Here is a 14,405-nt window from a genome sequence, read left to right as displayed (position 1 = left end):
CGTCAAGGACGTTCTACAGCGTACGGATCATAGCAGGTGTATAGGACCAGCAGTGGAACATGATAAAGAAGTATGTTCCATCAAACAAGGCATATATTGGACATAATAGATAATCCAGGCAAACTCTGGTCAATTCCCTCGCCTCCACAGGCTGGTTTATGTCCTTAAGTAAGGCAGGGCTTTTCTAACCAGACAATTTCGTTCTATCGGTTGATATACCTGCACAGAACCCTTAAAACCCACACCATGCCCTGATACGTTGCCCAAAAAATTACTTTACCTTTTCCCCCTTCTATCTCTGGAAAATATTAAATGATACCTAATATTATTCTGCCCTTCACAACGACTACTTGCCTTCTAAGTTTAGCCGTCAGTTGTTTCCCTGAAGTTTTATTTTTGTTACACACATGTTGAGTTCGGGACATATAGAAACGGCCATATCTTCTGATCTCTGCCTCCTTGTTTGCAAAGGAGCGGACAGATAGATCATGACTCGAACTTTCTACGATCATCAGGAAGACTTGCAGTTCTATAGGCAATCTTCCCGGGGGATGAGCTATCCAGTTTCTCAGCCGATACGAGGGGATGCTCAACAGGAGTTGCCGAGTGGATACGGTGGTCGAATTGGCTCGACCCCGGAACCGGACGCGAAAAGCAGTGGTCCACTCACTCGACGACGTATACAGGTTGCGGTACGTTCGCCATGAGACCGAAACCTATACCTGTGTTTGCCCCAGCTTACCCCTTATTTTTTTAATTTTTTTTTTCCGTTAAGTGCGGTCGATGTCGAAGACGGAAAATCAAATGTAGTGGGGATAGCGGCAACGGTCAATGCACCAATTGTCGAAATGCAGGGACGTCCATTTGCCTGTTTTTGCGAGTATGTTGACTCTTTACTGTAGCAGCTCTACATCTGGGTTGAGTCTAATGATCTTTAGGTCAATTCATTCGCAACTCAAGCCAAAGGAGGATACAGTAACCCCTGGCCGTATCCACCTGCGAGCCCCTTGGGTCCACCCTACGCCAGCACGGCCGGCTATGAATCGCAGGCAACTTCAAGATTTAATTCAACGTTAATCCACTCGATGACACCAGCTTTTCCACCATATTCGAAATCCCAATGTGCCTATGAACATGCAGCTCAATTCTCCACACTTTCAAAAAATCCGTACATGTCCGTATGCCCGATCAACTACGATGGCGATTCTGCCTCTTCATACAACATGTCATCCCCGCCATATATGCTCCCCAGCACTGATTCGTCGGGAAGCCCCAACTACTATTCTTACCCACTGAGCCCACGGGGTTCTCAGATGAGCAAAATCTCGAAAGGCAAGCTTTCTCCTGACCAAGACGGCCATTCAACCCTTGTATCCAATTACAACTGCATGACACAAACACACTCTCCAGTATCCATATCGTCGGACTTGCCTCCAACGTTACCCCTTCTCAGCTCAATGTCCTCATCATCAGGGTCTGATCGGACATTGCCAAATCCCATAGTAAATAAAAACGGTCGCGAAAGTGGGATCACGATAGCGACTACCAGCACATCTTCAACAGAATCTTCACTTCCTCCTTCTTATGGGACTGGCCAAGTACTTAGTGCCAGATCCGCAAACCATTTGGCCATGGATGGCTTGCCTTCCAACAACCAGCAGAGCTCGATGAGGACAACGGCTACCTCCACCATGTCAGACGGTGCGAGCTCGTCTAGTGCTGTCAAGCCCAATTCAGGTGCTACTGATATGACGTTCGGGTATGTAATATCCAACAACTCACCATCAACCACTATGTCTTCAACACCGTTTCCAACATCGGAATCGGTTGAGGGATTCCATCTCCCCGCAGAACATGCACTGAATGGAGCATCCCACCGCTACAATGAACTTCATCAACAAGCGCAGGCCTATAGTCATAGCACGGAACTACCCAAGCAGTGCACCAGTAGTGGCTCGTCGAGTAATTTGACAAATGGGAGGAGTTACACCCGTCTTCCCCCTTACCAGTCAACAGTTTCTAGATGTTGTGAACCATCAGTGAAGCCGATATCCAGTCTCGCAGTTAGCAAAGTTGATGGCTTTTAGGGTCGGGGTAGTCACAAGTTTCTTTATTGTTTTTCGTTTGCTCGTTTGTTTGCATATGTTTCCTGGGTTTCGTTTGCATTTTTTATTTTTTATTTTATTTTTTATTTTATTTTTTATTATTCACCTCTACTTTTGGATTTCATACCATCTAATCCATCTCAATGACATCCTAACGAATCTTGTTGGCTCTGCTTTTCCGTCTGCGCGTATGTCTTGAATACCAAATATACTGGGATAGTTTGGAGGTACGGGTTTTCTTATTGGCTCCTACACGGGTCTTCTATGTCTGGATATATGACAAGATTTGTCTCTCCTACGTCAAAATAATGGCCGAGTATTTTACCGTGCATTACATGCGGAGTCGCGTAATACTCTTTTTTTTCCCCTTGTGGATCGTCGATAGAGGCGTGTATGTTGCTAGAGTGACGTCTTTTTATGTTCCTCTTTCCAGCGGCTGGTAAACCTAATGTGTGCATTTTAACTTATTGACAAAATAACCAAACCCGTCCCTACCGTGTATTATTTCTCCAAGTTTTTTATTTTGATTTTCCTTTTTGTTCCCTATTCCCTCTGCTTGTGACCTCAAGATACGCCTAACTATCGGTGAACATTTTCGGGTCTCCAAGACATAAAAAGAAATATAAGATGTGGGTGGCAGGCATTGTTGGTGGGGTGATTCCTTTGTGAAATAGAGAGGGGTTTTCCATACCTCAATTCCCCATTTCATGTTTCATTGTCAAATTGAAGACTTCGAACAGTCGCTACCCCCAATCCCATTACGATGGATTAGCATAGCATATAAATTGAAAAGATCGTGACTGTTTTCAGGTTCGCTGCACATGAAGAACAACATGCAGAGGGGTAATGGACCGAAGAAAAGGAGAAACGAAAAGAAAACGAACACCCGTAACCGCGACGTAGACGGAGAGAAAAGGTGTAATTTCACCACATGGCTTGATTTTCAGCTAAAGTACATCATCGATGTAGGTTGATAAAGAAAAACATTTCATCCAGCATTTGGGGGACCCTTTTTAAGCAAAATCAAAATCCATGTCGTTACGTTTCCACCCAGCACCATAAAATAACATGAAAATACGCAAAGCAACCCAGATCACTCCTTTATTTCTTCTTGTCCTTCTTTGGTCCCTTGGTCTTTTCCGTACCCCGGAATTTCTTCGATCGGTTCTTTCTTTGTTTGCCTATAAATGGGGGTAAAATGAAGTTCCCATCGTTAGTCAATCCCAACATGTAGCATACAGTACCGCAAGATAGGAGCAAGATAGGAGCATCTGCGAAACGTACGTTGCTGTCTGCTGGCCTTCTCAACCTTCTCAGCGGCTCCAATGCGGACGAGGCGATAGCGCGGCTCAAACTTCTTCAGGGCTTCGGTCGAGTCATAGATGAGCGCGAAGCCTGTGGTCTTACCACCACCATAGTGAGTGCGAAGACCAAATACGGAGACTTGTTCCTTGTTGGATTTGTAGAGCTCGGAGAGCTTTCCACGGAGCTCGTCCTTGGAGATGTTGGCGCGGTTGGGATGGAGGATATCACTGTGAGAGCATCTGGTCAGAATCTATGTATCCCCTACTCCTCCTCTTCCTCCAAAAAAAAAAAAATAAATAAATAAAACCCATATCGTTCATCCCCTAATCAAAAATCAGAGTAGTTGTCCCTCAATCTTCAATTCCCAGCATCGACCACGACATCCCAATCCCTGATCCCACACTCGAAAGATGACTTACACGACTATCTGCTTTCTGGCCAAAAGAGGGTTGCGGATAAACTTGCGCGTCCGCAGGGTCACCGGAGCGTCAGCCATGATTGCAGAATTTTCGAGAAGTGAACCACCGGCGTTCGAAAAGTCTGCTTTGATGAAGCGGGAGGAGGATGGTTGGCTGCTGGGTTTGTCGGTTGTCGCAGTCGTCGAGAAATCCAACGTCTAAGTATTTTGTGATTTTGCTTGGATGTGGGTTTTCGGCTAGGGCCAACTACAGCATTCCGCGCTAGTCCCAATACTGCAATCCCAGTGCCGGCGTTTTGTTTCCCAAAGTTTATTTCGTTTCTTACTGCCATTTTTAACCGTCTCCAAAATTGATAACCAACAAACACATAATCATCATCATCATTAACAATAGCAACAATACGGCGCAAAATACCAGGTACCATTATAATGGTGCACCCACCTGTCGACTATGAAGAAGAGGCCCTGGTCGACCTGCTCGTGGCTCAGTATCTTCAGCTCCTGGAACCACAACACCTCTCTTTTCCACCGACTAATGTTCTTATCAAACCAGCAGTCCAGCAGCTGATATACCAGACAATGTTCAATGAAACACAAGTTTGGCCTATTCCGCCACCAAAATATCGTATCCGGGTCCTTAAAATTCTTATCTCTAGATTGGAGGAATCAATTTCCGATCCAGAAGAGGATGTATGGCTCCCTTCACTCTAGTTTTTGCCTAGTTCCAGGCTCTTAAATCATAGCCTACGAATATGATTGATTATTATTTTCTTTTTTCAATACGATTCTTTACATATCCTCAGCTATTCATCCTGACTATAATTGTTCTTTCTTCTTAGGAGATCTTAGATGATCTCATGAGCAGCTATGGCAATCTGATCATACTTCCGCGCCAATCACCCCTTGAAGAAGCCCTGAAATTGTCATATATCCGCTATACAGCTCCCAGGGACATGGGTTCAAACGAAAGTCATGATAGCCAATTTGTGATAACTTCAGAAAACCGCGGGCTCATACTTTCATCGGGAACTACCGGATTCCGCACGTGGGAGGCGGCTTTGCACCTGGGCACATACCTTTCAACCCCGGAAGGCAGAGCACTTATTGCGGGGAAGAATATCATCGAACTGGGAAGCGGGACCGGATTTCTCTCCATGTATTGTCTCAAGTGTCTTGGTGCCCGGAGTGTGACAGCTACGGACAGAGACCCTGCATTGATATCCAGCATCCAGGATTGTGTAATGAGGAACAGCCTTGATAGCAGCAGAATACATGCAGATATTTGGGAGTGGGGTAATCCATTCCAACCTCACCGGCTATCATCTTCAGGAAAATCGTGTCAATCATTTGATGTTGCACTTGGAGCCGATCTGGTATGCATAGAGCACATCCACATATCATATCTCCAATATTTTCCAAGGTGACTGATGAACGAGGACGACGCATTTATGCTGTGGACTCGTTTAAAATGTGCAGATATATGATCGGGAACTTATACCTCTTTTATCATCAACGTTACGAGAACTATTCGACAAGCACAGAATCAAGGAATTTATTCTCTCTTCCACACTTCGAAACTCGGAAACATTTAATGCTTTTCTTAACACATGCGGTGTGCAACAACTTTTCTTTTTCCTCTTCCTACTTTGCTTTATTATAATAATAACATTGCAAGCCCTCCATGTGAAACGTTACTTGTGTACTAAAAAATCCTTCTTTTGACCAGAGGCGAACAATTTGAACGCTTGCAAGATAAATTTCGAATCCCCACCCCGACAATCCCAGAATGGATTTTTCCACAGCACTGATGTCCCCATCCGGACCTATAGGATCTCAGCCTCAGCCTCCTTACTTCCATGAGAAGGTTTGGGATTCATTTTGAACTTTGTACAGTTATAATATTTAAAATATACTCTTGGTATACCTCGGCTCTCCTTTTATGCCCCCGCATTTGCATTTTCGTCTTTCAATTATACATACAGGCACCTTCCTGGGACATCATTTTGAATGGTTTTTCGTCGCACAGCCTTCTGTTCCCTAATTCTCAAAGCGAATAAAAAATAGTATACGTGAGGTGTTACACAAAAACGACCTGAGATATATATATATCCACCACCAATCATCTCTGAAAGTTACCAGATGCGGACAGGAAAAACAAATGGGGAAACAAAGATAATCAAGGAAAAGGGGGGAATACTCTCAGCATTGATTTCTCCGTACGATATTATTCAAAGAATTGAGAAGCATAAATAACTCAGGAAGCATTATCTTCCACCTTCCCCACGTCAAGACTTTCCTTGAACAATATTCACTGTATGTCCCAGACGTCCGGCGAGTATATACACGCGTGCAAGACATATCCTATGCACAACATACCCGCGTGTCCACTCCATCCCCATTTCGACCCAATCCAATCCCCTACAATCCGGACCTAGTCTCATGCAGTCAAACAATCTCATTATACCTTCCAATCCTAGCTCTAGTCCTGCAACGCGCTCTATCGCACAATGTCTTTCTTTTGATCCATTCCATCCGCAGATCCCTCCAACAACTCCATAGCGGATATAGGGAATATGACGGTTGCCTTCGCATGCCACATTGTAAAGCATACATATCGTGCACACCCCCAAAATACCCCCTAAGGCATACCATGTACCACCTTCATCTCTCCCATTTCCTCCCCCAATTCGCAAGGAGTGCTCTTCCTATCTGTGCTACTGTACACCACTCTTTGCGTGCAGGGCATGTGTCCCCTATCGTGTCATCCATCCCCAACGGTCGAAGGGGAGCCGATATTGGAGATTGGGCGGGTAGTTGGATAGGAAAGCGGGCGCAAATCAGAGTTCAGTTGAGTTTTTGTAGCTTGTTATCCTGGTATATGTGCATCCATATCTGTAGGTGTAATAATATGATGTTTCAGAAGCGCCTACACCGGGTTGGCGATAGGTCATTTGGGAAATTTTTTGAGACGGATTACATATATGCGACCTGAATTTACTAAGCTGCGGAAGGTTGGTTCAGTGTTGACAGATGATTTTCTCTCAAAATGTACTTCTTTTAATCCAATCACTTTTCTAATTCTACAATCTTTCCCAGTGCAGAGGGCCCTCGCTTCTCGCATCATGTAATGTTCTTTCAAAAGGAGATTTACCATTTACATCACAGAAAGCTTCACTGTACCTACCCGTTCTCCTGAGCCTAGGCATGTATTTGCGTGTATGTATGTAGGTACCCCTTCGTTCCCTCAATAGTGGCTGGAGCTTTCCTGTTGTATCAAATCACATATGTACAACTAAGAGCTGTGCACACATACAGTTCGGAGCACAAGTAGTATTCCTGTTTAGATTGCCATATGCACAGGTATTAGACATATCCTATCCGCCGTTAAAAAAACTTGGTACCTGTTTCTATGTTTTTAAACATATATTCATACATGACCCTATTAGCAAAAAAGATCGTACGCGGATAGCCCTCGACAAAATTGGTCTTGAGAGATAAAATTCATGGAACAAAGCAGAGCACATAAAAAGAGAATGCGAATGATGTGTGGGTATTTATCCGGTATGTGTGCTGCTTTGCTTTTTCTGCTCTTCATGATTGCCTATATATAAGAGTGATATCATATTATAATATCCCTGAATCTGGATTTGTTAGAATTCTGGCTGACACGGTCAGATCGCATGCATATAGTGCATTATACCCAGATACGGATACACAGATAGATGTGTATACAACTACCCTAGGGTATGTATGTATTTTGCTGTACATGCATACATGCAATATTTGCAGTAATAAGAGAGGTGCGTAACAAGTAATAGATGTTGACGATAACCAGATTCCATTCTGTGCGAGATGTAAACTAAGAAAAATGAGAAAGGGCCATCACCTATCAACTTTATAAATTGTGTGAACATTGCATGTACATGTATATATCTATGAAAGTGTGATGATGCCAGACTTAGGCTTGGGAAGAGGGAGTTGAAGGAAATGAAATGTATTATTATTAAAAAAAATAGAAAGAAAGAAGGACAAGATATAAGTGCGGAATATGCTAGTTATGTATGTGCTGTACATATGAGACATGTAGGCGTTGTCGTGTGAAAGAAATTCAAGTGCAAAAGGGAAAGTCAAAATAGTGAAGGACGATGGGGAGGTAAAAATAAAATTCCAAAAAAAAAAAAAAAAGAAAAGAAAAAAGAAAGAAAAAAAAGAAAACGGAAATGCAGTAGGAGCGCGCACGCATACGCACACACACACACTGAGAAGGTAGCCAAAAGAGCTACTCAAGCAAACTTTCCTGCAGTAAATCTTCATTAATGACCATGGGTTGAACAGCCGTGGGCGGCTTTCCTGGAGGGCGCAGGCCTAAGATTGTCCCCATTTGGTTTACCCCGGGTGGTCTGAATACTACCGCCGCAGACGCCCTTGCTGTTGATGAAGTTCTCGGTGAGGGAACAGACGGAGCGGAGGCTAATGTCGACGCAGACGACGCTGCTGAGACTGATGGTGCATTTGGAGGGCGCAATGGGGATGCAAGCGACGAGCGGCTGGATGATCTGGGTGAGCTCAGGTCCCCCGTTCGCGGAGATGCGATCGGGGCCATACCCCATCTGCCAAAGACCCATCCGCCAACCCGCTTGCTGAAACGGTCTGCGTGGCGGAGGTATGGGGTGTTATTTGGTAGGGCTCCAGATGGTGCTGCGTTGGAGTCCCCTTCCGCCGGCGCGGCGACGAATGACGAGAGCAGCGATCGAGAGTCAGGGCCTTTATTCCCGTCTCTAAGTGATACTCTAGGGACGGTAATGTTCATCGGAGATATGATGGGAGGAGTGAAGGACAATTCTGAACAAGCGGAAGTGAGGTAGCTTGGTGCTCTAATCGGGAGGGCTGAATAAGGGCTGAGCATTTGGGATGGGCGGGAGCGGAGTGTGTGGATGTCCATCCCTGAAATGGAGAAGAGGCTTTCGTGTGAAGATGCGCGTTTCACTGTGTTATATAACAGTGGAGAGAAGGGATCTGGTTCTTCGACAGGAACAGGGAAATCTGTGTATTTTATCCCTTGTGCATTCGTGATTTCCTCAGTTGGAGTTTCCCTCTCTTCCGGGATGTCAGGTTGGAACTGTGGGGGTATTCTTTCATCAGCAGAATAATTTGTAGATTCGACGTTATCATCGCGTCCTTGGTTTATACCTCCCGATAAACCTGCAGACATATTTTGCAATTCAGGGGGACCTGCTATAGGTCGTATCGGCATATCGGACAATCCTTTGCGATGATGATATGGCCTGATACTGGGAGATGCGAACCCATTGCTCTCAGGACTAGTGGGTCGAGAAGAATCAAAACCATGATCCACACGATCGAATATGGACGAAGTTCTATAGACGGATTGTGGAGAACTAGGTATTGATGAACAGATTGACGCTGGCACTATGGATGAGGAGGATTGAATGGACCAGTGGCGGTTACTAGAGGCTGGAGGGATTGAGACCGAAGTTTGTGAAAGTATGGTGGATGGTGATGAAACGGAACCATGTGCACTATGTGAGATTCGGGATAGGCGCGAAGAGGGCCGAGACGAAGATTCGAGGATGGGCGAGGATATCAGGGGTCTCTTTTTCCTTTGGCGACGGTGTAAGGGGGTTTGCGCCCTTTCCTTACGCTGGGGTAAGCTATGGGTTGGTGAGTGGTAGTGATGATGGACGTGGAACTCCTGAGAAGCTGCTAGAGGCAATTTCGCATCCAGTTCATCACGAAGCGAGATTTTCTTATGTCGAGGTAGTCGGTCATCTGGCTCCAATGCCAATGGTTGATGTAGGAGAATCAGTTCTCTCAAGTTCTCTACCTCCTCATTTGAGGCCTGAAGCATTTCTCTGAGCTCGACGATGCCCATTTGCAGGTTCGCATTATCCTGTAGAATGTCGCGCACGAAACTGGTAACTACTCCTGGCTTATTCTGACCAATTGACGATGCAGCTGCAGCACCTTTAAGTCGACCTGCAGCGGTATCCAATTCTCTTTTAACCGTCCTCTGCAACTCCATTCGCCTAAGTAGCTCCGCATGTGTCTCCTGCTCCTCCCTCGATTTCTTCTCTATTCTCTCCAGTTGACCTTCAAGATCTCGCAAAGTGCATTCAGCCTGTCTCCACCGCTGGACTGCGGATTTCTCATCTTCTTCAGTAACGATAAGTTTGACCTGCAGCTCTTCCTGTTCCTTCTCCATCGCATCAATTTGAGACTCGAGCTGCGATACTCGCGACGCCGAAACCGACAGTTGTTTGACTTGCAACTGCGAACTTTCCAGGGTCATCGTAAGAGACTTGATCTGAGCATCCGATTCTGCGATCGCCTTGTTCATTTCCTCCAACTGTTCCAAGAGCTCACGATTTTCTTCGATAATTCGTGCATTTTCGGCTTGCGCCTCACGTTTATCTCTCTCGAGATTTTCCATTTCCAAAAGCAGTCTGCTCCGATCTCCTTCTGCATTTGTCATATAAGTCTCATGACGCTGTAGCAAAGCCTAAGCCACGAAAAATAATGAAGAAGGGAGAATCAGTAAATTACCCATTAAACAATGCACAGAACCAGCTCTTTTAGAATAACAAATGTAACACACAGGGGAGAAGATGAACAGGGGATGAAAACAATTCAAATAACTATACACACCTGGCCTAACTGGGCGGCAGTTTCAACGTCTTTTTCCAGATCCGCCAGTGCAGCGTTGTTATGTTGAAGATAAGCGCATTCTGATCTCCCACAACAGCATTTCAGGGCAGTCGAATAACGGCTGCGCGGGGTGGTGCTGGGCCGACTTGCATCCTGCAACGAAGGAAATATGTGGTCCATTAGGAGAGGGCTATATCTGCAGGCCAGGGCACGTAGACCATTTTTCAGCGGGCCCTAGAGCGGCCATGTACGAACGACGTGGAAACAGTTCAGGAGCGAATGCGGAATGACTGTTTAAACCTCAGCTGATGAAGAGTGAGTGGAAGGAGAGCCAGGTGACTGGCAGGGCAGAATCTGTTTTGCACTAGGGCGAGGTATTTATTTGTTGAAAAGGAATGCCCGTTGACGCGAGCAAGTTGGCTGGGTCTCGAGGCCTTCAAAACATGGAAGCTGGATGATTATTTAACAAAGCCATTACATAAGTTGCCATTTATTTTAACTAACTAGTTAGTTAGTTTACCTAGTTATTTTATTCCAGACCAGGAAGAAACAAGTAATGAGCGTGTGTTCAACCATCTCCTGTCAAAAAGAGTTTATGAATAGAAACATCTGCACGAAATACACAAAACTACGGCGTCGAGTGTACGGGAGCCCTGTGCCACCCTCCACTCGGGTGGAGTATAATTAAAATAACTACCCCGCGAGGGGTACTCCCGTTCAAACGGAACCCTGCAAAGTTCTAGCTAGCTCTTTCAAGTCGCCGTGTGTTTCTCCTCTCCTTCTCAGCTTATATACAAGTTGGATCGCGAGTCTACATCCGGCAAAACGGCACAAACCATCCAAAGTGATTCACAGTTCAAAGTGGAATTTCACCTTGTCCAATGCGCAACTTTATCAGCTGTTGATTTTTGTGTTCAGCAGCCCGGATTTTCCGCTGTCAGAATCTTATTTATTCAATCGATATCTGCCATGTATGAATGAAGTCAGTTGAACTCTGGGCATATACTGCATATGGTCCAACGTTGTTCCTCTAATCAATGTCCCCCCCAAAACTCGAATTCTATCGTTTCTTGTATATATACATATATCGTACAAAGTGCTACCAGCGCAGCATCGGTAATTCGTTTCGTAATCGCAATCGTCAGGTCCATGAATTTTCCCTTTGGAAGTGTTATCTCAGATGCCCTTGTTTGAGATATCCCTGCTCCTAATCACGTCGACAACAAAATTTTCCCCCAAGACAGAACAGAATTCTCTTGCTGCTCCGTCGCAAAAAGGAACCAGAGGACTTGCCCTTGTTTTATGCTCCAATTGCCGACCAAAAGCCAAAGGTGCGCTGTGAAGAATTAGGCGGATATCGACGACTATGTAGCTCCTGGTCTAACCCCGGTTCCAACATCGCTACCTAAACCCTCCCCATTCCCGCTATCAGAAACTGTTTGGATTTTCCTGTATTCAGCTTCCAGTGCCCGCTGCATCTCAAAATCTGCTTTTCGTTCTTGTTTGATCCGTTGGATTTCTAGATCTCGTTCGACACCTGCATGCATCGCCTAACATTTAACAAATTGTCAGCAATCGGGTAAAAACTAAATGGTACATATACTCCCGGTGCAGTATAGCGGGACAGTGAATTAAATTGATTGAATTGATAATTGAATGAACGGGGGAAACATACAGCTTTCTCAGCTTCCTGCGACCAATGGACGAAGTAGACAATGCCGGCGGTAATCAACGTAGTACCGGCCAAGGTAAGTTTTGATGCCCGTGACATGTTTGCTTAACCAGTATTTTTTGCTTTCTAGTTCCTAGGACGCGGGCTGTGAATGGATAGGCTTCTCAAATATTTCCAGGGTTGGAAGAAGCCCTCTCTAGTTCAACCTTTTGTAAAATTATAGCCTTTTATATTATTTAAGGATTGCTGTGGAATTATCCAAGCCCAAAATTCCAAGGTCTTTTGCCTGGAAGATCTGGCAAGGATTGAAGATTGTCTGGAAGCGGTGTGCAGCGGCAGAAGCGTCCTCCAATGAACCCTGAACAACCTAGAGTCGATGACCTCAGGACAGCAACCCAGCAACCCAACCTCCGACATTCTACATCACAAAGCAAATCCCACCGTAATATTTTATTCGAAAGAAAGCAAAAAAGAAAATGGTAAATTTATCGATAAATTTCGTGATTAAATATTTGATTTTTCATGAGGATCTTGCTAACGGTCTTCTCTGCAGTCTGCCCAAAACTCCGCAGGTATCCAGACACTGCTTGATGTATGTTGCATCCCAATCACATATCCCGATCAACTGGCACTCGAATCTCTACGAATATGGCTCCAGACAGCTGACAAGTGTTTCATGGACGAATAGGCTGAGAGAGAGGCGCAGAAGATTGTTCAGAATGGTATTCACATCCTCCTCAGGACTCCCAACACTTTGATATTTGAAGAACATTCTAGCTGATCTGGCTTATTCGATATTTCAGCCCGAGAATGTTCGTAACAGTTCCCTCTATCACATATATTACCCAAAGAAATACAAATCTTCCTTGCTTTGTCTTCTTACTCGAAACTTATCGATATTATCTACAGACCGCACGAAGCGCGTAAAGGACGCAAGAGCCGAAGCACAAAAGGAGATTGACGAATACAGACAGAAAAAGGAAGAGGAATTCAAGAAGTTTGAAGCTGAGGTGAGAAAAAATGACTTAATATTTATCTCCCAGCTATGTCAAGCTGGAGATCAACGTTGATTCTTCCGCACCAAAATCACATATATTTTATGTATGCAATGGCAATTGGATGACTAACTCGAACAACTCCTCTGTTATTATTTCATCTCTTTCAGCACTCAAGCGGTAACAAAGTAGCCGAAGATGAAGCGAACAAGGAAGCCGAGGCGAAAGTCCAACAGATCAGAGACATTGGCAAGCAAAAGGGTAGCCAGGTCGTTGAGGATCTGATCCAAGCTGTCATTGATGTTCAGCCGCAAACACCGGGGAAAATCGTGGGGATTGCGTGAGTTAAATTATAAGCGAAAAGGGTTTTATTTTATCCCTTTTTCGAACTGTTTGGAAGCGCGGGATATGCTATTCATTATATGTTGGGATCAGGGCGTTCTGACTTCTATTCGTTTTTTCCTTTCTTTCTCCGTCGTTGGTGTCTCTGTCTCTCTCACTTTTTGTCGTAAAACCAATTCTTTTTAAGATATGTGTGTATCTTGGGTTTGGTTTTCTTTTCTGTTTTCGTATATACCATGGCACAGTTTGTCTCTGATGGTGAAATTGAATTTGCCATCATTGCAATTATTTATTCTGTGCTGTGAGCTGTTTAGAGCATCCTTTGTTTCATGGTTCATTTTTGCAGCAGTTCCCAAACTAAATACTTCTTTGGGGCATAATCAGCTCTATTTATGGCTAATTCAATGCACCCCTTGTTCAAGGCATAATTGGATTTTAACTAGCAGGGTTTTTTTTTTTTTTAAAAAAAAAAAAAAAAAATCCACTGTTCATTTGATTGTTCCTTGAGGGGGAGGAAATGGAGTCAGGAACTGGGAGATTTAAAGAGTCCCTTAACAGTAACGAATTGGAGTGTTCACTGATGCTTGAATTCTGTAAACACCGGGCAAGACTGCAGCAAAATGGAGTAGAGAATAATGATACTTTGCAACATTGCAATGCCTTATGTGAGAGCATGTTATCATTAATTTGCTCGACTTCTTGAAGAGATAACTACACATATCACTTTTCATAACTAGTATAGCATATATTTTCCGGGTGTATTGATCCACTGGACAATGGGATTTCTAGTTAACGTCTTTAAAAAGATACAGAGGTAAACTAGACAATGAGATCGTACCTGTTAAAACTTGTATAGAACTAACTATTTGATTAACTATAAACAAGGTTAAATGACGGAAACT

The 14,405-nt window shown here is 44.3% G+C and overlaps 6 protein-coding genes across 6 annotated transcripts; 3 read left to right on the top strand and 3 right to left on the bottom strand.

Moving 5' to 3' along the window:
• Positions 1 to 488: 488 nt before the first annotated feature.
• Positions 489 to 2,087, top strand: PAAG_06883 (hypothetical protein; the record flags this gene model as incomplete). The annotated part of the gene is made up of 3 exons (XM_002791291.2): positions 489 to 692; positions 776 to 880; positions 939 to 2,087. The coding sequence occupies 3 exons, from the start codon at positions 489 to 491 to the stop codon at positions 2,085 to 2,087; spliced, it is 1,458 nt and encodes a 485-aa protein (XP_002791337.2).
• A 1,119-nt stretch (positions 2,088 to 3,206) lies between these two features.
• On the bottom strand, positions 3,207 to 3,906 carry PAAG_06882 (40S ribosomal protein S24; the record flags this gene model as incomplete). Its single annotated transcript, XM_002791290.2, has 3 exons — positions 3,207 to 3,286; positions 3,390 to 3,637; positions 3,830 to 3,906. The coding sequence occupies 3 exons, from the start codon at positions 3,904 to 3,906 to the stop codon at positions 3,207 to 3,209; spliced, it is 405 nt and encodes a 134-aa protein (XP_002791336.1).
• A 351-nt stretch (positions 3,907 to 4,257) lies between these two features.
• Positions 4,258 to 5,688, top strand: PAAG_06881 (hypothetical protein; the record flags this gene model as incomplete). Its single annotated transcript, XM_002791289.1, has 4 exons — positions 4,258 to 4,518; positions 4,668 to 5,201; positions 5,305 to 5,440; positions 5,555 to 5,688. 4 exons carry the CDS (start codon positions 4,258 to 4,260, stop codon positions 5,686 to 5,688), a joined length of 1,065 nt encoding a protein of 354 aa, XP_002791335.1.
• A 2,419-nt stretch (positions 5,689 to 8,107) lies between these two features.
• Positions 8,108 to 10,674, bottom strand: PAAG_06880 (hypothetical protein; the record flags this gene model as incomplete). Its single annotated transcript, XM_015846049.1, has 2 exons — positions 8,108 to 10,348; positions 10,495 to 10,674. The coding sequence occupies 2 exons, from the start codon at positions 10,672 to 10,674 to the stop codon at positions 8,108 to 8,110; spliced, it is 2,421 nt and encodes an 806-aa protein (XP_015700484.1).
• Positions 10,675 to 11,858: 1,184 nt separating this feature from the next.
• Positions 11,859 to 12,265, bottom strand: PAAG_06879 (hypothetical protein; the record flags this gene model as incomplete). Its single annotated transcript, XM_002791287.1, has 2 exons — positions 11,859 to 12,044; positions 12,170 to 12,265. 2 exons carry the CDS (start codon positions 12,263 to 12,265, stop codon positions 11,859 to 11,861), a joined length of 282 nt encoding a protein of 93 aa, XP_002791333.1.
• A 277-nt stretch (positions 12,266 to 12,542) lies between these two features.
• PAAG_06878 (hypothetical protein) lies at positions 12,543 to 13,505 on the top strand (the record flags this gene model as incomplete). Its single annotated transcript, XM_015846048.1, has 6 exons — positions 12,543 to 12,608; positions 12,720 to 12,758; positions 12,855 to 12,888; positions 12,970 to 12,978; positions 13,076 to 13,176; positions 13,332 to 13,505. The coding sequence occupies 6 exons, from the start codon at positions 12,543 to 12,545 to the stop codon at positions 13,503 to 13,505; spliced, it is 423 nt and encodes a 140-aa protein (XP_015700483.1).
• Positions 13,506 to 14,405: the final 900 nt, after the last annotated feature.

The sequence above is a fragment of the Paracoccidioides lutzii genome, assembly GCF_000150705.2.
Source record: "Paracoccidioides lutzii Pb01 unplaced genomic scaffold supercont2.20, whole genome shotgun sequence".
Taxonomy (NCBI): Eukaryota; Fungi; Ascomycota; class Eurotiomycetes; order Onygenales; family Ajellomycetaceae; genus Paracoccidioides; species Paracoccidioides lutzii.
This window is presented reverse-complemented; position numbering and strand designations above follow the sequence as displayed.